The sequence below is a fragment of the Oncorhynchus gorbuscha genome, linkage group LG19 (genome assembly GCF_021184085.1).
Source record: "Oncorhynchus gorbuscha isolate QuinsamMale2020 ecotype Even-year linkage group LG19, OgorEven_v1.0, whole genome shotgun sequence".
Classification (NCBI taxonomy): Eukaryota; Metazoa; Chordata; class Actinopteri; order Salmoniformes; family Salmonidae; genus Oncorhynchus; species Oncorhynchus gorbuscha.
This window is the reverse complement of record NC_060191.1, coordinates 24,018,234-24,042,006: the sequence shown is the minus strand read 5'-3', so window position 1 is coordinate 24,042,006 and position 23,773 is coordinate 24,018,234. Positions and strand designations below refer to the sequence as shown.

Sequence of the window (23,773 nt, the reverse complement as noted above, 5' to 3'; positions counted from 1 at the left end):
AGTTAGAAGGCCGAATTAGCAAGCAAGGAGATAGCAAGGGCTAGAGAGTTGGCCTTTGGGGGATGTCGCGATGGGGTGAGTCTGTTTATTCCTCTTCATGCGGTGACATTGATAGACCGGTCGTGGGCCAGTGTATTGTAGCCCAGGAGTATGCTACAGTGGTAGCACAGGTGCTCTGGCCGGGCTAGCTTCAAGCTAAGTGGGTGGAAACGCTAGCCAGGAGTAATCATCCGGGATTGCGGTTTAGCTCGATAGCTAGTTGTGAAGATCCAGCTGAAAAAATGTTCCGTTTGCGGTGGGAATCCGGGATGAAAAATAAATAGGTCCGTTATGCTCTGGTTAGAGTCGCGTTGTTCGAACTGGCGAGAGCTTTCCGAGCTAAAGGTTAGCTGATGGCCGGTTAGCTGAAGACCGCTAGCATAGCTGGTGGTTAGCTGGCTAGCTTCAGTTGAGGGGTTCCGAAGTAAATATAAATACTTTAGGAAAAATAGCTACATTGGGTGAGGCGGGTTGCAGGAGAGTATTTGGAAGCTTAGGTTTAGCAAAATGTTTTTAAAGAGATATGCGAAGAAAAATATGTAAAAACGAAAAAGAAACAATATATACAAGGGACACGACACGACAGGACGACTTACTGCTACGCCATCTTGGAACATTGGTTTAGCAAAATCCCAGCTTCAAGCTGAAGTAAAATAGTTGAGAACAATTCTATTTACAATGACGGCCTACATTGAATCACATTATCAGCCACATGAACAATAGGGAAAGGGCAAGGTGTCCCTGGATAAGGGGTTTTATGAGATGCCACTTTTCCCCCTTCCCATCATGTTTACTGTGACCTAAACCTTCCAGTCTGGATCCCTATTTATTTTGAGATGTATAACATTCTCTACAATGACAGCTGGTTATGAAATCCCCAAGCTTGTGATATAATCTTTAAACAAAAGATGCACCCTACTTCATCACATTCACCTCCTCCGCAGCCCTTTTCTCTTCCCTCCCTCCTCTATAACGTCTTTGCTCGTTAATAAACTCGTGTCATCAGGGATTACTGTTTAGTTTATTGACATCACATATAAACTTATTGAGCCAGTATATGAGGTCATAGAGCAGCTGGAGTTTTAAATGACAGCGAAAATGAAGAGTGAAAATCAAAAAAGAGACATGAATGGAATCTTTGTTTTATCGTCAATCTCTGATGCTTCAGAAGGATGGCCCTTGAACTAAGGGCCAGCGCCAGTGGAACCTGATCTCATGTTGTCATGGATGGTGGAGTGGGAGGATGCAGAGATTGCTTTGGCTTTGGCGTTACATGGCGTCCCCATTGATATTTATAGCTGACGTTGCTAACTTAGAGGCCTACGCTATGTTTCATACAGATAGTTGTCCACAGAGAGTCAGAGACTGTGCTGACTGCAGAGTCATGTTCTGAGTCTATTCTCTATTTGATTGGATGTATATTTTTTATTTGACCTTTATTTAACTAGGCAAGTCTGTTAAGAACAAATTCTTATTTACAATGACGGCCTACCAAAAGGCCTCCTGCGGGGACAGGGGCTGGGATTTAAATATAGAAGTGCAACAGGAAAAGTCGAATGAAAGTGTGCAGTGGGTCAGATTCAAACCCATGTACATGTATTCTGAAGGCAGTGACCTAAACTGCTGGACTACCCCCACGCCTCACTCTGGATGTGCTCTACACAGGAGAGATAAGCCTGGAACCACTACCAGGCAGGGATGAATTAGTCAGGAGAAGATGCAGCAGAGATGTCTTTGCTTTGTGCTTCGCTGAGGTGTTGCCGATTGTAGACGGCTCAGTTTGAACGTTGCCTCAACTCTGACTTTGCCATCATTTGTTTCATAATTGTTTCATAATAGCATTCATTGATCTTACCTCAGGGTGCTCCTGTTACAACGGGCCGTTGCTGGTGCGTGAATGCATTTTAGAAGCATAATTTAGTTATGAATTGTACCAATCGTATTGTATTGACTATGCAGGGGGGTGTGCTTGTACATGGAGCTACCTCACGCTACAGAAATAGGACATAGAACCATGCCCTATGGGCCATTCTGGTTCGGACAAGGCTTACTGTATTACTGTATATATCAGACACCCTAACACCTGCATAACTCTTCTCAACATACCATGTCCTGTGCCGTGGGAATTTGCCGATGTTCAGGATCTCCTTGACCGACATCACATCACCGGGAATGATGGGATAGAACTCAGAGTAGGAAGCCTCCTCATCACTGGTGCATCACAGGGACAGAACAAACAACAACATATTAGATTCATTGGGTATTTTAATCAAAGTAGAAATCAGATAATTCAATAAAAGATCAATTAATCATGAGGAGGTTGTTTTGTCCGACAAGAGTTGTGGGACAGGGTGCGTGGATCTGAAGCTCGATGGTGTCATTTCTACCAGGGTGTCAGACATCAACAGCAAATCTCAGCCCCAAGTCAAGTGTAGTTACAACTGTCCTGCTATTCTGAATCTGACCACCAGGGGAGGCCACACAACCTGAGGGAGTTCCGCTCATAGGTGACCTATGAGCAAAACTGAATTACAAGCACAATGTTTTATTCAACAATTTTTACTGGGGACATGGCTTTGGCTTTTAAAATTACAATGTCAAATGAAACGCGGAAACATTGCTTACATTTGCCTTTATTATTTCCAATTCCTGGAGTCTGATTACTTACCAACAGAACAAGTTGATGAGAATAACAGCTGAATAGAAACAAGGGCAATATTAACAGCTGAGATAGAGCTGGAGTTCAGCATGATAATAGAGACTGATAACCTCTGTGAATAACGATGTCAATGTCTCTGTCCAAACTAAGACTACTTGACTAGCTCTACAGCTTAGAGTGGACTACAGGCCTTTATTTGGATCAGCGACTAGATACAGGATAAAGGTAGAGAGGGAATTAAGAGGCAGCGTTTTATTCACGAGTCAGTCGTCGCTAATGAATGGTTTGTCAAATAATTTGTGATATCACCTCCGGATGCATTGTGTAAGTCTGTTCAATGTAAGATTTGAAGTCGTTATCTCTTGCTTTTAAGTAACACGTACAGGGCCTTTCGTCATATCAATTGTAAGGGAACACAGCAGTGCAACACCTGGGATCCTCCAAACCAATGTAAAAAAGGGTGTAAAGATAAGAACAATAAATCAGTTGTGTGATGAATTGTTACCATGTTAACATTCTAACGAGATTATACAATATTCGTATTTTCTTTGGGGGTAATAGTCACTTTACCCCCAGCTGCAGTACATTACATAATACCTCAATTACCTCGTTTAACCGGTACCCCCTGTATATAGCCTTGCTATTGTTATTTTATTGTGTTACTTTCTTTTTACTTTAGTTAATTTAGTAAATATTTTCTTAACTCTTATTTTTCTTAAAACTGCATTGTTGGTTAAAAGGGCTTGTAAGTAAGCATTTAATGGTAAGGTTTACACCTGTTGTGTAGACCTAACAATTTGATTTGATTTGATTTAGCATGGCAGCTCTAGCAATTGTGCATAAATCTTCTCTGTGGCCTTTTCAGTTATGACAAATGAGCATCATGTTGAATCTTTAAACATCCCTGCGAGTTCATCCTGTTTTTATGGATCATGAATTAAAAAGTCCCACAAAACATCCACCCAGCCAGTAACTGCAGCTGACGTGATATCTGGTTGAGATAGGTGCTCCCATGTGGGGTCCTAACCAAGCTGAAATCTAGTCAGGCAATGCTATGGCTGACCTGTTTTCTCTCAACTGAGAGTAATGTTATAATCACCTGCTGCCTTCTGTTCTGCTAGTTCTAATCGTCTTTGTTCCTCTTTTTCAGTGGTGCATAAAGCCATGTTGTTTTGTTGTGGGGAGGTTGTAGAGCCAGGAGGAACGAACGGCCAATGTTTTGACCCCAGGGTCATATTCATTTGGCAATTAGCAAAAATAAAACTAAATGAAACAGGAAGGGACAACCAGAACTTCTCCAATAGGAAAAGCTTTTTTTTTCTGTTTCAAAACACTTTGATACGGTGTGGACTAATGAATACAACCCAGCTCTTTAAAACAGGGTCACTAATCATAAGGATTGTTTGTTGACCTCTGGCTATGAATCCAGTGCATGTTGTGTAGACATGTGCTTAATTAAGACGCAGCAGCATTGTATTCATTTGCTGTTGCATGATCACATGCCATTATTTCCCATGTAACAATTTTTCTTTAAAAAACAAATGGTGTCATGGACCTTCAGGGGACGCACCAGTAGCCATGGCTCTGTGCCTGTTTGTGACAGAAGCACGCAGTAGTGGTTCTAATTCAAAAGTGCATTTCTTGTGCCTCTCAGCTATCTCGAGCTAGGCTAATGTCATTCTCACACACACACACACACACAAACACACACACACACACAAAAGGACCAATACAGTGAGGGAAAAAAGTATTTGATCCCCTGCTGATTCTGTACGTTTGCCCACTGACAAAGAAATGATCAGTCTATAATTTTAATGGTAGGTTTATTTGAACAGTGAGAGACAGAATAACAACAACAAAATCCATAAAAACGCATGTCAAAAATATTATAAATTGATTTGCATTTTAATGAGGGAAATAAGTATTTGATCCCCTCTCAATCAGAAAGATTTCTGGCTCCCAGGTGTCTTTTATACAGGTAACGAGCTGAGATTAGGAGCACACTCTTAAAGGGAGTGCTCCTAATCTCAGTTTGTTACCTGTATAAAAGACACCTGTCCACAGAAGCAATCAATCAATCAGATTCCAAACTCTCCACCATGGTCAAGACCAAAGAGCTCTCCAAGGATGTCAGGGACAAGATTGTAGACCTACACAAGGCTGGAGTGGGCTACAAGACCACCGCCAAGCAGTTTAGTGAGAAGGTGACAACAGTTGGTGTGATTATTCGCAAATGGAAGAAACCCAAAATAACTGCCAGTCTCCCTCGGCCTGGGGCTCCATGCAAGATCTCACCTCGTGGAGTTGCAATGATCATGAGAACGGTGAGGAATCAGCCCAGAACTACACTGGAGGATCCTGTCAATGATCTCAAGGCAGCTGTGACCATAGTCACCAAGAAAACAATTGGTAACACACTACGCCGTGAAGGGCTGAAATCCTGCAGCGCCCGCAAGGTCCCACTGCTCAAGAAAGCACTTATTCAGTGGGGAAACAAATCCAGAAAATCACATTGTAGGATTTTTTTATTAATTTATTTGCAAATTATGGTGAAAAATAATTATTTGGTCACCTACAAACAAGCAGGATTTCTGGCTCTCACAGACCTGTAACTTCTTCTTTAAGAGGCTCATCTGTCCTCCACTCGTTACCTGTATGAATGGCACCTGTTTGAACTTGTTATCAGTATAAAAGACACCTATCCACAACCTCAAACAGTCACACTCCAAACTCCACTATGGCCAAGACCAAAGAGCTGTCAAAGGACACCAGAATCAAAATTGTAGATCTGCACCAGGCTGGGAAGACTGAATCTGCAATAGGTAATCAGCTTGGTTTGAAGAAATCAACTGTGGGAGCAATTATTAGGAAATGGAAGACATACAAGACCACTGATAATCTCCCTCGATCTGGGGCTCCATGCAAGATCTCACCCCGTGGGGTCAAAATGATCACAAGAACGGTGAGCAAAAATCCCAGAACCACACGGGGGGACCTAGTGAATGACCTGGAGAGAGCTGGGACCAAAGTAACAAAGCCTACCATCAGTAACACACTACGCCGCCAGGGACTCAAATCCTGCAGTGCCAGACGTGTCCCCCTGCTTAAGCCAGTACATGTCCAGGCCCGTCTGAAGTTTGCTAGAGAGCATTTGGATGATCCAGAAGAAGATTGGGAGAATGTTATATGGTCAGATGAAACCAAAATATAACTTTTTGGTAAAAACTCACCTCGTCGTGTTTGGATGACAAAGAATGCTCAGTTGCATCCAAAGAACACCATACCTACTGTGAAGCATGAGGGTGGAAACATTATGCTTTGGGGCTGTTTTTCTGCAGAGGGACCAGGATGACTGATCCGTGTAAAGGAAAGAATGAATGGGGCAATGTATCGTGAGATTTTGAGTGAAAACCTTCCATCAGCAAGGGCATTGAAGATGAAACGTGGCTGAGACAAACTTTTATTTTCCACCATAATTTGAAAATAAATTCATAAAAATCCTACAATGTGATTTTCTGGATTTTTCTCCTTCATTTTGTCTGGCATAGTTGAAGTGTACCTATGATGAAAATTACAGGCCTCTCTCATATTTTTAAGTTGGAGAACTTGCACAATTAGTGGCTGACTAAATACTTTTTTGCCCCACTGTACATGTCCGTCTGAAGTTTGCCAATGATCATCTGAATGATTCAGAGGACAACTGGGTGAAAGTGTTGTGGTCAGATGAGAACAAAAGGGAGGTCTTTGGCATCAACTCAACTCGCCGTGTTTGGAGGAGGAGGAATGCTGCCTATGACCCCAAGAACACCATCCCCACCGTCAAACATGGAGGTGGAAACATTATGCTTTGGGGATGTTTTTCTGGTAAGGGGACAGGACAACTTAATCCCATAGATAAACCCATAAACCCATAAATCTGTGGAGGGAGCTGAAGGTTTGAGTTGCCAAATGTCAGCCTCAAAACCTTAATGACTTGGAGAAGATCTGCAAAGAGGAGTGGGACAAAATCCCTCCTGAGATGTGTGCAAACCTGGTGGCCAACTACAAGAAACTTCTGACCTCTGTGATTGCCAACAAGTGTTTTGCCACCAAGTACTAAGTCATGTTGTGCAGAGGGGTCAAATACTTTTTTCCCTCATTAAAATGCAAATCAATTTCTAACATTTTTAAATGCGTTTTTCTGGATTTTGTTGTTGTTATTCTGTCTCTCACTGTTCAAATAAACCTACCATTAAAATTATAGACGGATCATTTCTTTGTCAGTGGGTAAACATACAAAATCAGCAGGGGATCAAATACTTTCCCCCTCACTGTAAGTATACGTTTCACTGATTCAATGATAAGTAAGTCTCCACCTGTTGTCTACGAGGCGTGTGACAAATACATTTTGATTTGATTCGACACTGCAGTGGCACAACAGTGGGCAGAGGAGTAGCAGTTCCACATAAGCACACAAAGGCCCTTAATACCCAGCAGATACCAATGAGGGTTTTAGTAGGGATCACAGCTAGCCACTCTTATTGTCTCGATTCAAATCTGCCTTCATATTTTTACAGGGCCCGATTTCTACTGTTCCTGTTTCATCTGGAGTTATTAAATTAGACTAACCTGCAGGTCTGCAATCTGGATGGACGGACAAAAAGATTGAGATCAAATTTGTCCTTGGGGTACTAGTGTAAACAAGCTATTATTCCATGGACTTGCCTTAGGCTGGTTGGATAGCTCATTTTCACCCTGTTACAGGGAGGTGTGAAACCAGGTGCAGAGGGTGTATTTGTCTCAGTACAGCCAACAAGACGTTGTTAAATGTCTCCGAGGCGTGAAGAGAAAAACAGTGAGAGCCATTGGGTAGATCTCTAAGACAGGATAGCTAATGAATCCATACAGTAGGATCGTCATTTGATCACTCTTTTGTTGCTGAGAATTTTCCTGCACGGCAGGAAATGTAAACATGTAGTGTACTTTGAGGTTTACAAAGGCTTCTAAAGTTAATAATGTCCACCCCAAAAAATCTGACTTAATTTGACCAAACAAAAAATGTATCAACCCCTACAAAAAATGATTATTAATTATAATCCACAAAATAATTCACATTTCCTGTTGCTACAAGATTGTTTTCATTCTGTAGCAAACTGGCTCAAATTAAGATCCCACATCTTTTTACTGGTATATTTTACATAATAGGATGTTCTTGTGGCTTGTTCTATGTTGGAAAGACTTACTTTTCTATAAACATAATCATGTAAAAAAATACAAGTAAATAGCTGTATTCAAGTATGTGGACACCGCTTCAAATGAGTGGATTCGGCTATTTCAGCTACACCCGTTTGCTGACAGGGGTATAAAATGGAGCACACAGCCATGCAATCTCCATAGACAAACATTGACAGTAGAATGGCCTTACTGAAGAGCTCAGTGACTTTCAACATGGCACCGTCATAGGATGCCACCTTTCCAACAAATCAGTTTGTCAACCTTTTCTGCCCTGCTAGAGCTGCCACGGTCAACTGTAAGTACTGTTACTGTGAAGTGGAAACGTCTAGGAGCAACAATGACTCAGCTGAACTGCTGAAGCGCGTAGCGCGTACAATCATATATCCTCGGTTGCAACACTCGCTACTGAGTTTCAAACTATCTTTGGAAGCAACGTCAGCACAAGAACTGTTCTTCAGGAGCTTCATGAATTGGGTTTCCATGGCCGAGCAGCTGCACACAAGCCTAAGATCACCATGCACAATGCCAAGCCTCGGCTGGAGTGGTGTAAAGCTCGCCGTCACTTGGACTCTGGCAGTCTGACGGACGAATCTGGGTTTGGCGGATGCCAGGAAAACCATAGCTACCATAGTGCAAACTGTAAAATTTGGTGGAGGAGGAATAATGGTCTAGGGCTGTTTTTCATGGTTCGGGCTAGACCCCTTAGTTCCAGTGAAGGAAAATCTTAACACTAAAGCATACAATGACATTCTAGATGATTCTGTACTTCCAACTTTATGGCAACAGTTTGGAGAAGGCCCTTTCCTGTTTCAGTACGACAATTCCCCCATTTACAAAGCGAGGTCCATACAGAAATTGTTTGTTGAGATCGATGTGGAAGAATTTGACTGGCCTGCACGGAGCCCTGACCTCAACCCCATCAAACACCTTTGGGATGAATTGGAACACCGACTGCGAGCCAGGCCTAATCGCCCAACATCAGTGCTCGACCTCACTGATGCTCTTGTTGGAAAACCTTCCCACAAGAGTGGAGGCTGTTATAGCAGCAAAGGGGGGACCAAATCCATATTAACCACATGATTTTGGAATGAGATGTTGGACAAGTAGGTGTCCACATACCTTTGGTCATGTAGTGTATCTCATAGGATGCCCATGTATCCTGTTCTATATTGGAAAGAGATGCATTAATATTGATCCCTTTGAATGCATATCATCTATGAATTTACACTATAATTCTGTAAAGATTTGCTAGTGCGTTTTCTACCCCCTCGTGTTGTTGTTCAGCCACATTTTGGGGAGTAATGATATCACTATCGAAACCACACACTTTTCTGAAGGAGCAGGCCTCTATTTACTGTGTGTGCTTAGTGGACCAGAGCCAGAGTGATATTGTCCAGCCTTAGGCTCCATGCTACATTATTCAACAACACCCTATCACTCTCTCTCTGCACGCTGCGGAACAGTCCAGGAACCAAACAAAAGAAAAAGCAGAAGCTGCTCTCTCTGAGCTCTGTGAAAAAGGGGAACTGTCCCAGCAAATAAACAAAATAAAATGGGAAGTCACAACAATTTGCATTGTCATCACAAGTAGTCTTTCTTTCTGAAAGGAGTGCCTGAAGCAATATGGCTACATAAATTAGCTGGCTGTATTCACTTTGTGAGGGAAATAAACTCGGACTTTCAGAAATGTGTTGTAGCATGGGACAATTCAAAACCCCGAATATAGGTCAAGCAGCCCCCATAAGACCTGATACAAGCATGATCTCTCAGAATATCTCCTGAATGCAGCGGAAGTTGCTCTTGTTAAAGTGTAATGGACCCTTGTGGATCAAAGTTGAGCCAAAGTTAGCACCTCTCCTATTACTTTAAGATGCCGTAGACCTTTATTGTCTCGACTTGCCTCCCAAACTGCAAGTGTTCTCCTTACTGTTTATAGGGGTATAAGAGGGCACTTAACAGAGAATGTTGACTTGAATCGGAATGTCTATTGTTTTAAATTATACTGTCAATCCTCCACAAGAAACCTATTGAAATCATAGAAATATAGGTAATAGAACAGAAATGGACATTTAATGGTGGGTGGACCGGATGCCATATTTGTGGTAGTAATTAGAAGTGAAATGTTCAATTCAATTCACATTTCAATGGTGTACCAGCTAAACTGCAGTGGTCTGAAGGGACAGGATATATGAATGATATTTATACGATTGAAATTACCCACCCTATATTCAAGAGCAGGTGGTGTCTGTTGTTGGTCTTATATGTTAGCTTAGAATTCTGTTGTTTTGTCCTTGTCGAGTCCTTCATTATTTTCTGTATCGTGTATAGTACTAAACCATCTTTGAAAGTTTATAGTCCTTTTTTAAAGCCTTTTTATTTTAATGGTTGTTCTCAATGCAAAGAACTTTGTGATTCACATCTATTAATGAAAAGCATTCTACAATTGTAATTTATTATTATTATTATTATTATGATGATGTTGTGTCTCAACTGCAAAAATATTGTATTTTACACGGTTTGAAGCTGGTGTAAAAAAACAAAAATAAAAGCCTCCATAACAAAACTTCATAATGGAAGCATAGAAATAGTGCACATAGAGCAGATCTGCTGCTTCTTAGACTTGCTTTCAATGAAAATAACCGATTGGGTCGGGTCGCCCTAAATGTACATATTGCAGCTTTAAGCACCAGTCTCAACGTCAACAGTGAAGAGGCGACTCCGGGATGCTGGCCTTCTAGGCAGAGTTGCAAAGAAAAAGCCATATCTCAGACTGGCCAATAAAAATTAAAGATTAAGATGGGCAAAAGAACAGACACTGGACAGAGGAACTCTGCCTAGAAGGTCAGAATCCCGGAGTCGCCTCTTCACTGTTGATGTTGAGACTGGTGTTTTGCGGGTACTATTTAGTGAAGCTGCCAGTTGAGGACTTGTGAGGCATCTGTTTCTCAAACGAGACACTCTAATGTACTTGTCCTCTTGCTCAGTTGTGCACCGGGGCCTGCCACTCTTTCTATTCTGATTAGAGCAAGTTTACGCTGTTCTGTGAAGGGAGTACACAGCATTGTATGAGATCTTCAGTTTCTTAGCAATTTCTCGCATGGAATAGCCTTCATTTCTCAGAACAAGAATAGACTGATGGGTTTCAGTAGAAAGTTCTTTGTTTCGGGCCATTTTGAGCCTGTAATCGAACCCACAAATGCTGATGCTCCAGATACTCAACTAGTTTAAAGAAGGACAGTTTTATTGCTTCTTTAATCAGAACATCAGTTGTGCTAACATAATTGCAAAAGAGTTTTCTAATGATCAATTAGGATTAATGATAAACTTAGATTAGCTAACACAACGTGTCATTAGAACACAGGAGGGATGGTTGCTGATAATGGGCCTCTGTACGCCTATGTAGATATTCCATTAAAAATCAACCGTTTACAGCTACAATAGTCATTTACAACATTAACAATGTCTACACTGTATTTCTGATCAATTTGATGTTATTTTAATGGACACATTTTTCTGCTTTTCTTTCAAAAACAAGGACATTTCTAAGTGACCCCAAACTTTTGAACAGTAGTGTATATCTCCGGATGTGTATATAGGGAAAGGGGGATACTTAGTCAGTTGTACAACTGAATGCCTTCAACTGAAATGTGTCTTCTGCATTTAACCCAACCCCTCTGAATCAGAGAGGCGCGGAGGGCTGCCATAATCAACATCCACGTCTTCGGCACCCAGGGAACAGTGAGTTAACTGCCTTGCTCAGGGGTAGAACGACAGATTTTTACCTTGTCAGCTCGGGGATTTGATCCCCAAATCACTAACCACTATACTGTGTATGTGTACAGTATCTGTTAGATAGTGGGAACTTTTATATAATTATTGCTATAAGAACGAGTTAGCTAGCATGCTCTAATTGTATTGGTCACATTAGCTCCCTGCTAATTCAGTTATTTCCATGCTAACAGATCACAAATCTACAGCCATCAACAGACTGTTGTCCTGCACATCTAATGTGCTTCCTTGTGTTTATCGTCAGTTACTTCCCTTTATTGTATTGTGTAAAATGGTTGTCATTGTTATGATGTTTGAATACAAAATACCCAGTCCCTATATTGACATGCATGCTTTGAATCACAAATCTACAGCCATCAACATAAAACCCGCTCCGTGGCTTGACGACTCATTGCGAGCTCACAGAACAGGGCTCCGGGCAGCCGAGCGGAAATGGAGGAAAACTCGCCTCCCTGCGGACCTGGCATCCTTTCGCTCCCTCCTCTCTACATTTTCCTCCTCTGTCTCTGCTGCTAAAACCACTTTCTACCACTCTAAATTTCAAGCATCTGCCTCTAACCCTAGGAAGCTCTTTGCCACCTTCTCCTCTCTCCTGAATCCTCCTCCCCCTACCCCCCTCCTCCCTCTCTGCAGATGACTTCGTCAACCATTTTGAAAAGAAGGTCGACGACATCCGATCCTCGTTTGCTAAGTCAAACGACACTGCTGGTTCTGCTCACACTGCCCTACCCTGTGCTCTGACCTCTTTCTCCCTCTCTCTCCAGATGAAATCTCGCGTCTTGTGACGGCCGGCCGCCCAACAACCTGCCCGCTCGACCCTATCCCCTCCTCTCTTCTCCAGACCATTTCCGGAGACCTTCTCCCTTACCTCACCTCGCTCATCAACTTATCCCTGACCGCTGGCTACGTCCCTTCCGTCTTCAAGAGAGCGAGAGTTGCACCCCTTCTGAAAAAACCTACACTCGATCCCTCCGATGTTAACAACTACAGACCAGTATCCCTTCTTTCTTTTCTCTCCAAAACTCTTGAACGTGCCGTCCTTGGTCAGCTCTCCCGCTATCTCTCTCAGAATGACCTTCTTGATCCAAATCAGTCAGGTTTCAAGACTAGTCATTCAACTGAGACTGCTCTTCTCTGTATCACGGAGGCGCTCCGCACCGCTAAAGCTAACTCTCTCTCCTCTGCTCTCATCCTTCTAGACCTATCGGCTGCCTTCGATACTGTGAACCATCAGATCCTTCTCTCCACCCTCTCCGAGTTGGGCATCTCTGGCGTGGCCCACGCTTGGATTGCGTCCTACCTGACAGGTCGCTCCTACCAGGTGGCGTGGCGAGAATCTGTCTCCTCACCACGCGCTCTCACCACTGGTGTCCCCCAGGGCTCTGTTCTAGGCCCTCTCCTATTCTCGCTATACACCAAGTCACTTGGCTCTGTCATAACCTCACATGGTCTCTCCTATCATTGCTATGCAGACGACACACAATTAATCTTCTCCTTTCCCCCTTCTGATGACCAGGTGGCGAATCGCATCTCTGCATGTCTAGCAGACATATCAGTGTGGATGACGGATCACCATCTCAAGCTGAACTTCGGCAAGACGGAGCTGCTCTTCCTCCCGGGAAGGACTGCCCGTTCCATGATCTCGCCATCACGGTTGACAACTCCATTGTGTCCTCCTCCCAGAGCGCTAAGAACCTTGGCGTGATCCTGGACAACACCCTGTCGTTCTCAACTAACATCAAGGCGGTGGCCCGTTCCTGTAGGTTCATGCTCTACAACATCCGCAGAGTACGACCTTGCCTCACACAGGAAGCGGCGCAGGTCCTAATCCAGGCACTTGTCATCTCCCGTCTGGATTACTGCAACTCGCTGTTGGCTGGGCTCCCTGCCTGTGCCATTAAACCCCTACAACTCATCCAGAACGCCGCAGCCCGTCTAGTGTTCAACCTTCCCAAGTTCTCTCACGTCACCCCGCTCCTCCGCTCTCTCCACTGGCTTCCAGTTGAAGCTCGCATCCGCTACAAGACCATGGTGCTTGCCTACGGAGCTGTGAGGGGAACGGCACCTCAGTACCTCCAGGCTCTGATCAGGCCCTACACCCAAATAAGGGCACTGCGTTCATCCACCTCTGGCCTGCTCGTCTCCCTACCACTGAGGAAGTACAGTTCCCGCTCAGCCCAGTCAAAACTGTTCGCTGCTCTGGCTCCCCAATGGTGGAACAAACTCCCTCACGACGCCAGGACAGCGGAGTCAATCACCACCTTCCGGAGACACCTGAAACCCCACCTCTTTAAGGAATACTTAGGATAGGATAAAGTAATCCTTCTCACCCCCTCCCCCCTTAAAATATTTAGATGCACTATTGTAAAGTGGCTGTTCCACTGGATGTCATAAGGTGAATGCACCAATTTGTAAGTCGCTCTGGATAAGAGCGTCTGCTAAATGACTTAAATGTAAATGTAAAACATTTATTTTTTACCTTCATTTAACTAGGCAGGTATGAATTCTTATTTACTATGACAGTCTAAGAACAGTGGGTTAACTGCCTTGTTCAGGGACCTGAACAACAGGTTTTTACCTTGTCAGCTCAGGGATTTAGATCGAGCAACTTTTCAGTTACGAGACCAACACTCTAACCACTAGGCTACCCCAACATACTGTCGTCCCGCATATCTAATGTGCTTTCTTGTGTCTATCATCAGAGTAAACACCAATCAACTGGGACCCAACTGGGACCACTGGCTGGTTATTCCTTTCGTTAAAAATACCACACAATAGTTACGAAGTATGATCACATATACATATTTCACATATTTCACCTTACAGCGAAATCCTTACTTTCAAGGCCTTAACTAACAATGCAGTTTTAAGAAAAACAACTGTTAAGAAAGTATTTAAAAATAATAAGAAAAGAAAAGAAAAAAATAAGAAAATAGAAAAATAACAAATAATTAAAGAGCAACAATAAATGAACAGTAGCTATATGCAGGGGGTACCGATGCAGAGTCAATGTGCGGGGACACAGGTTAGTCGAGGTAATTGAGGTAATATGTACATGTAGGTAGAGGTAGAGTGACAATGCGTAGATAATAAACAAAGAGTAGCAGCAGCGTAAAAATGGGGGTGGGGGGCTCAATGCGCATAGTCCAGGTAGCCATTTGATTAGATGTTCATGTATCTTATGGCATTGGCGTAGAAGCTGTTAAGAAGCCTTTTGGACCAAGAACTGGTGCTCCAGTACCACTTACAGTGCGGTAGCAGAGAGAACAGTCTATGACTAGGGTGGCTGGAGTCTTCGGCAATTTTTAGGGCCTTCCTCTGACACAGGCTGGTATAGAGGTCCTGGATAGCAGGAAGCTTGGCCCCAGTGATGTACTTGGCCTTACGCATTACCCTCTGTAGTGCCTTGCAGTCGGAGGCAGAGCGTTTGCCATACCAGGCAGTGATACAACCTGTCAGGATGCTCTCGATGGTGCAGCTGTAGAACTTCTTGAGGATCTGAGGACCCATCGCAAACCTTTTCAGTCTCCTGAAGGGGAATAGGCATTGTTGTGGCCTCTTCACGACTGTTTTGGTGTGTTTGGACCATGAACTTGAAGCTCTAATTCTACTCCACTACAGCACTGTCCATGAGAATGGAGGTTTGCTCAGTCCTCCTTTTCCTGTAGTCCATGATCATCGCCTTAGTCTTGATCATGTTGAGGGAGAGGTTGTTATCCTGGCACAACACTGCCAGGTCTCTGACCTCCTCCCTATAGGCTGTCTCATCATTGCCGGTGATCAGGCCTACCACTGTTGCATTGTCAGAAAACTTAATGATTGTGTTGGAGTCATGCTTGGCCATGCAGTCATGGGTGAACAGGGAGTACAGGGGGGAACTGAGCACACACCCCTGAGGTCCCCCCCCGTGTTGAGGATCAGTGTGGGGGATGTGTTGTTACCTACCCTTACCACCTGGGGGCGGCCCGTCAGGAAGTCCAGGATCCAGTTGCAGAGGGAGGTGTTTAGTCCCAAGGTCCTTAGCTTAGTGATTAGCTTTGAGGGCACTATGGTGTTGAACGCTGAGCCGTAGTCAATGAATAGCATTCTCACGTAGGTGTTCCTTTTGTCCAGGTGGGAAAGGGCAGTGTGGAGTGCAATATACATTTGGTCATCTGTGGATCTGTTGGTGCAGTATGCAAATTGTAGTGGGTCTAGGGTTTCTGGGATGATGGTGTTGATGTGAGCCATGACCAGTCTTTCAAAGCACTCCATGGCTACAGACGTGAGTGCTACGGGTTCGTAGTCATTTAGGCGGGTTACCTTAGTGTTCTTGGGCACAGGCAGTATGGTGGTCTGCTTGAAACATGTTGGTATTACAGATTCAGACAGGGAGAGGTTGAAAATGTCAGTGAAGACACTTTCCAGTTGGTCAGCGCATGTACACATCCTGGTAATCTGTCTGGCCCTGCGGCCTTGTGAATGTTGACCTGTTTAAAGGTCTTACTCACATCGGTTGCGGAGAGCGTGATCACACAGTCTTCCGGAACAGCTGGTGCCTTGAACCCAGCCAGCTGTATGTTAGCCATGTTGTCGTTCAGCCATGACTCGGTGAAACATAAGATGTTACAGTTTTTAATGTACCGTTGGTAGGATAGTGTTGATCAGAGCTCATCCAGTTTGTTATCCAATGACTGCACATTGGCTAATAGGACTGATGTTAGAGGTGGATTACCCACTCACCGTTGGATCCTTACAAGGCACCCTGAATTACCCCCACGATATCTCTGTCTCTTCCTTATGCGAATGATGGGGATTTGGGCCTTGTCCGGTGTCTGAAGTAGATCTTCGCGTCTGATTCGTTAATTTTAAAGAAAAAAATATTTGTCCATTACGAGGTGAGTAATCACTACACTGATATCCCGAAGCTCTTTTTGGTCATAAGAGACGGTGGCAGAAACAGTATGTACAAAAAATAAGTTTAAATTAACGCAAAAAAACACACACAATAGCACAATTGTTTAGGAGCCTGTAAAACGTTAGCCTAACGGCGCCATGCACATAATGGTATTGTGTGTGTGTGTGTGTGTGTGTGTGTGTGTGTGTGTGTGTGTGTGTGTGTGTGTGTGTGTGTGTGTGTGTGTGTGTGTGTGTGTGTGTGTGTGTGTGTGTGTGTGTGTGTGTGTGTGTGTGTGTGTGTGTGTGTGTGTGTGTGTGTGTGTGTGTGTGTGTGCGTGTGTATGCGTGTGTGTGTTAAGATAGTTCAATACCATGTGACAGGGTTTAAAAAGACACTAAGAGTCTTCATCCAAGGCCATCTCTTTGTGTGCCGGGTTGGGGGGTTATTTAAAGCATGTGTGTGTCTGTGAGTCATCTGTCTGTACATGTGTGTGCAGAATTTGTGTGGGCAGTCTTTGAGTCAAGGTTGGTTGGTTGTTGTGTGTGTGTTTATATGAGCATGGGTGACTCTGTGGTGAGTCAGGGCTGTTCTGGGGATTGAAGGCTGACGTTGGCAGGGAGAGGCAGACAAGGTTGACTGCCCATCCGTAGGTAAATCTATAAAAGCGGCAACGTGTCTCTCTTTCTGGAGAGGGTCTCAATGACATGTGAATGTGAATGTGTATGCCTGCATACAGTATATTAGTGTAATGCAAAGGCTACTTTATCCACATGGACTTGTGTGTACCGTGTGTTTGTGCACATGAGTGTAGCTCTAATACTGTCCTTAAGCGAACACACACACTCCCGGACACACACTGCGTCACTGCTCTGCTGTCTCAATGACCTCACAATAACTGCCCGACTGGCTACATGTCTGGCTACAAAAGCTCTAATGTCATCCCACAACCCACAACAAAACAGGGCTCCATTATATACACAGCACTTTTCATCTGTCTAGCTATGCACATATCCGGTAACATACAGTAATACTTGGATGGTGCAATATTGACTGTACTTTACTCCCATGCAAGCCGTTTTCCATAAAGTAAGTGTATGATACACGACATAACCAAATGTATGTGGACACCTGCTTTTTGTACATCTCATTCCAAAATCATGGAGTTGGTCCCCCCTTTGCAGCTAAAACAGGCTCCACTTGTCTGGGATGGCTTTCCACTAGATGTTGGAACATTGCTGCGTGGATATCAGCCTCAAGAGCATCAGTGAGGTCGGGCACTGATGTTGGGCGATTAGGCCTGGCTCGCAGTTGGTGTTGAAATTCATCCCAAAGGTATTCAACAGGGTTCAGGTCAGGGCTCTGTGCAGGCCATTCAAATTCTTCCAAACCGATCTTGACAAATCCTTTCTGTATGGACCTTACTTTGTGCACAGGGGCATTGTCATGCTGAAACAAGAAAGGACCTTCCCCAAACTGTTGCCACAAATTTAGAACCACAGAATCATTTAGAATGTCATTGTATGCTGCAGAGTTAAGATTTACCTTCACAGCCCCGGACCATCATTCTTCCTCCACCAAACTTTACAGTTGGTACTATGCATTGGGGCAGGTAGCGTTCTCCAAACCCAGATTCATCCGTCGGACTGCCAGATGGTGAAGCATGATTCATCACTCCAGAGAACGCGTTTCCACGGCTTCAGAGTCCAATGGCAGAGAGCTTTACACCACTCCAGTCAACATTTGGCATTGTGCATGGTAATTTTAGGCTTGTGGGCGACTGCTTGGCCATGGAAACGTATTTCATGAAGCTCCCGCCAAACAGTTAATGTGTTGACATTTTTTCCAGAGGCAGTTTGGAATTCGGTAGAGTGTGTTGCAACCAAGGACAGATGATTTTTACACACCACGCGCTTCAGCACTCAGTGGTGCCGTTCTGTGAGCTTGTGTGATCTACCACATCGCGAGTGAGGCGCTGTTGCTCCTAGACATTTCCACTTCACAGTAACAGCACTTACAGTTGACCTGACTCGTTGGAAAGGTGGCATCCTATGACGGTGCCATGTTGAAAGTCACTGAGCTCTTCAGTAAGGCCATTCTACTGTCAATGTTTGTCTATGGAGATTGCATGGCCGTGTGCTCCATTTTATGCCCCTGTCAGCAATGGGTGTGGCTGAAATAGTCGAATCCACTAATGTGAAGGGGTGTCCACATACTTTTGTAAACTATAGTGTATATACAGAACACCATATTCAACTAGATATCTTCTGGAAATTCTTCATTCTATCTAATTATTTATAAAAAAGCATTGGCTGAACATGATCTATGGTATGATGACGAAGCAGGGTGTGTGTGCCAGGGTGCCTTTACCTGGAGGTGAAGGTTTTCTTCTTGATCTGCGAGGCCAGTGCCATGCTATGGGACATCTGGTGGGACTGCTCTTCCTGGACCCGTGTCATCAGCGTCTTGGTTGCCATGGTGAACCCCTGACCAACACCTGTGGAGGTAGGAGGTAGGAGAGATGAGAGAGGGATGAATGGAGGGAGGAGGATGTATCATCTAACATTGCACAGTAGGACCACTCTGTGAGATGACATGTCGGAGACTCGCAAAGGAACGCTACAGAGATCTCTTTTCACTTTCATTGGGAGGAATATGTACATTTATGACCATAGTAATTATGCTCATGGTGGATCTCAAATAGCCAGGTGTCAATGGAAATGCATCCAAAACCTGTAATATCGTATTAGCACAACAACAACACATATCCAATGCGTTGTTTTGTGTTTGAAGTAAAGACAGGTGCAGCTGGCGTGGAGAAAGGTGTGCTTCAGGCCTCTGTTAAATGAACTGGCCCTTTGTGGGCCATTGAGCGAGTTATAATTCATTAGTTCAGGTCTGCCACCATGCCGCTGCCTGCCACCCAAGCAGTCATTAATCACTCTCTACTCTGGGGCAGGCCGACAGTGCAGCTCGCCCAACCAACAGAACCAGGCCAGAGCCTGAGTGATAACTTCCTTCACCCACCCCCACAAGCAACTGTCACCAGTGTTAGCGCGTTAGCATTATAAACACCCTCATTTGTTTTTCCTTCTGGTCTGTTCGAATTACATTGGACTACCAGGGCTAACGTTAGCGAGTGGCTAGTGTCTAATGCTTTAATGCTTTGAATGACATTGCAGTGAGCCTGCTGGTCTGACGTTAGCAAGCGGCTGATGGCAAACGCTTCAGCAGGATAGCATCCCCACTGGTTTCCCTTCACGGCTCATTGTTGTGCAAAACAAAAGGGTTGTTTGTGCACAGGTGGTAAAAAGGTCAACCTCCAGTGTGTTAAAATGCATCTGTCTTAGTTGGTGCCTGGATACCCGGACCCCTGTGGAGAAAGTGGAGAGTAATGTTCTTTCTGCTCACAATGCAATTTCCCCTATGTCTTGAGTAGACTGCAAAGTCCAACTCTCTGATGAGAAAAGACAAAGTAATATGGGGATGAATTATTTGTTAGATCATGGATTGTCTGAACAACACATGTGGGCTTTACCTAATCGTCCTGAGAGAGTAATTTCAACTCATATCCATGAAGGCTGCCAAACGTAGAGACTCTTTTGACACTCAACCAGCTTGAGATATGATTGGAGTATCTGTCCATAGGACCACTTTAAGCCGTACACTCCACAGAGCTGGGCTTTACAGAGGAGTGGCCAGAAAAAAAGCCATTGCTTAAAGAAAGAAATAAGCAAACACGTTTGGTGTTCACCAAAAGGCGTGTGGGAGACTCTCCAAACATATGGTAGAAGGTACTCTGGTCAGAGAAGACTAAAATTGGGTGAATAGTTATGCAATCTCAAGTTCTGTTTTTTTTGTTTGTCTTACTTCTTGTGGAGACAAAGGGAAATGGGACATGCAAAGCTCAGCGTAATAGTAACATGTATTATTTGTATATGGAGGCCGTTGAGGCTACTCCATGGAGGAAGAGGATGACGTTCAACCACATGAATTTGAGGAAAGATGAAGAAATAATACAAACACTGAAACATAGTCAAACATTTTTGTAAACACATATTGCCATCCCATTGGCCAGTGTTGGAAAAAGTACACTTGAGTCAAAGTAAAGATACCTTAATAGAAAATGACTCAAGTAAAAGTGAAAGTCACCTAGTTAAATAATACTTGAGTAAAAGTCTAAAAGTATTTGGTTTTAAATATACTTAAATATACTTAAGCATGAAAACTAAAAGTATAAATAAGTTCAAATTCCTTATAATTAACAAACCAGATGGCACCATTTTCTTGTTTTGTGTAAAATGTATGGATAGCCAGGAGCACACTCCAATGCTCAGACATCATTTACAAAAGAAGCATGTGTGTTTAGTGAGTCCGCCAGATCAGAGACAGTAGGGATGACCAGGGATGTTTTCTTGATAAGTACGTGAATTGAACCATTTTCCAGTCCTGATTAGCATTGAAAATGTAATGAGTACTTTTGGGTGGCAGGGAAATTGTATGGAGTAAAACTTACATTATTTTCTTTAGGAATATAGTGAAGTAAATGTAAAAGTTGTCCAAAATATTAATAGTAAAGTAAAGTACAGATACCCAAAAAAGCGACTTAAGTAGTTCTCTAAAGTATTTTTACTAAAGTACTTTGCACCACTGCCATTGGCTTAATTAAAAGTCTATCATTCTCCCTTACTTAATAAGTCACCAGACGCTAATTGTCATTGGGTTACTTTCCCAGTACTGGTTTTCACTATACAGTGCCTTGCGAAAGTATTCGGCCCCCTTGAACTTTGCGACCTTTTGCCACATTTCAGGCTTCAAATATAAAGATATAAAACTGTATTTTTTTGGGAAGAATCAACAACAAGTGGGACACAATCATGAAGTGGAACGACATTTATTGGATATTTCAAACTTTTTTAACAAATCAAAAACTGAAAAATTGGGCGTGCAAAATTATTCAGCCACTTTACTTTCAGTACAGCAAACTCTCTCCAGAAGTTCAGTGAGGATCTCTGAATGATCCAATGTTGACCTAAATGACTAATGATGATAAATACAATCCACCTGTGTGTAATCAAGTCTCCGTATAAATGCACCTGCACTGTGATAGTCTCAGAGGTCCGTTAAAAGCGCAGAAAGCATCATGAAGAACAAGGACCACACCAGGCAGGTCCGAGATACTGTTGTGAAGAAGTTTAAAGCCGGATTTGGATACAAAAAGATTTCCCAAGCTTTAAACATCCCAAGGAGCACTGTGCGATAATATTGAAATGGAAGGAGTATCAGACCACTGCAAATCTACCAAGACCTGGCCGTCCCTCTAAACTTTCAGCTCATACAAGGAGAAGACTGATCAGAGATGCAGCCAAGAGGCCCATGATCACTCTGGATGAACTGCAGAGATCTACAGCTGAGGTGGGAGACTCTGTCCATAGGACAACAATCAGTCGTATATTGCACAAATCTGGCCTTTATGGAAGAGTGGCAAGAAGAAAGCCATTTCTTAAAGATATCCATAAAAAGTGTTGTTTAAAGTTTGCCACAAGCCACCTGGGAGACACACCAAACATGTGGAAGAAGGTGCTCTGGTCAGATGAAACCAAAATTGAACTTTTTGGCAACAATGCAAAATGTTATGTTTGGCGTAAAAAGCAACACAGCGCATCACCCTGAACACACCATCCCCACTGTCAAACATGGTGGTGGCAGCATCATGGTTTGGCCTGCTTTTCTTCAGCAGGGACAGGAAAGATGGTTAAAATTGATGGGAAGATGGATGGAGCCAAATACAGGACCATTCTGGAAGAAAACCTGATGGAGTCTACAAAAGACCTGAGACTGGGACGGAGATTTGTCTTCCAACAAGACAATGATCCAAAACATAAAGCAAAATCTACAATGGGATGGTTCAAAAATAAACATATCCAGGTGTTAGAATGGCCAAGTCAAAGTCCAGACCTGAATCCAATCGAGAATCTGTGGAAAGAACTGAAAACTGCTGTTCACAAATGCTCTCCATCCAACCTCACTGAGCTCGAGCTGTTTGTCAAGGAGGAATGGGAAACAATTTCAGTCTCTCGATGTGCAAAACTGATAGAGACATACCCCAAGCGACTTACAGCTGTAATCGCAGCAAAAGGTGGCGCTACAAAGTATTAACTTAAGGGGGCTGAATCATTTTGCACGCCCAATTTTTCAGTTTTTGATTTGTTAAAAAAGTTTGAAATATCCAATAAATGTCGTTCCACTTCATGATTGTGTCCTACTTGTTGTTGATTCTTCACAAAAAAATACAGTTTTATATCTTTATGTTTGAAGCCTGAAATGTGGCAAAAGGTCGCAAAGTTCAAGGGGGCCGAATACTTTCGCAAGGCACTGTATATTCATGTGAAGTTTATGACCCTTGCAATGTATCCATAACACGTCCTTGTGGATGAGAAAGAAAATAGGAAGTGATTACATCATGACATCACGGAGTACCGTAAGGGTGAATTAAAAAGCCACTTACGTTTGTCTTTGAAGAAAGGGTTATACTCCACAGGCCCTCAAGATGAGCATGAAGGACACACGTCTCTCTCTCTCTGTCCCCTGTCCACCTTTCACTGTCTGTCTCTCTCAATTGCTGTCTCACTCTCTCTTAATCTCCCTGCCTCACCTGTCTTTACAGTACCTATATTCTTTCTCTCTGGTGCTCCTCGCTCTGCCTCTCCCTGTATGAGCAGTGAAGGTGAACCTGGCCCTGGACACAAAGTGTCCTTCACGAAGAGAATGTGGCCAAACACAATGCACTCAAGGTGGTAAATATAGACTACTGACACGTCCCCTCCGGTGCCCCCACCACCAACCCCCAAACCCCAAACCCCCACCCACACCGGCCAATGCCATCCAGCCAGATAGACTAACAGTCAGCACTGCAGACCTGCGGCCAAGGATGCCACAGTAGCAACAATAGAACAACACAATAGGATTGAGGGTTGAGTGGACGGTATGATCTCGGCAGCTGAAAGCAGCAGCTGGAATGACCACAGGGGAAACGATGCCTAAGGTATTCCACCAATCAGTAACTGATCAGTAACTGTCAGGTTGGGATGAGTGTGAATATATGGTTGACTTTATATAGTGAACGTGTCTATAAAACAAGATCATCTTAAACCTATTGGTAGTTGAACATTCACAGAAAATGGGGGGTGGGAGCT

The 23,773-nt window shown here is 43.6% G+C and overlaps 1 protein-coding gene across 1 annotated transcript in view; it reads right to left on the bottom strand.

The window, feature by feature from the left end:
* The window catches only part of myom3 (myomesin 3), a 92,898-nt gene extending 69,554 nt beyond the window's left edge, over window positions 1-23,344 (bottom strand). Inside the window, exons 1-3 of the mRNA XM_046314619.1 lie at window positions 23,086-23,344; window positions 18,948-19,074; window positions 2,146-2,250 (exon numbers count right to left, since the gene is read on the bottom strand). Of these exons, the coding sequence (XP_046170575.1) occupies window positions 2,146-2,250; window positions 18,948-19,054 (212 nt within the window). The 5' untranslated portion in view covers window positions 19,055-19,074; window positions 23,086-23,344. The remainder of the gene's footprint in view (window positions 1-2,145; window positions 2,251-18,947; window positions 19,075-23,085) is intronic.
* Window positions 23,345-23,773: the final 429 nt, after the last annotated feature.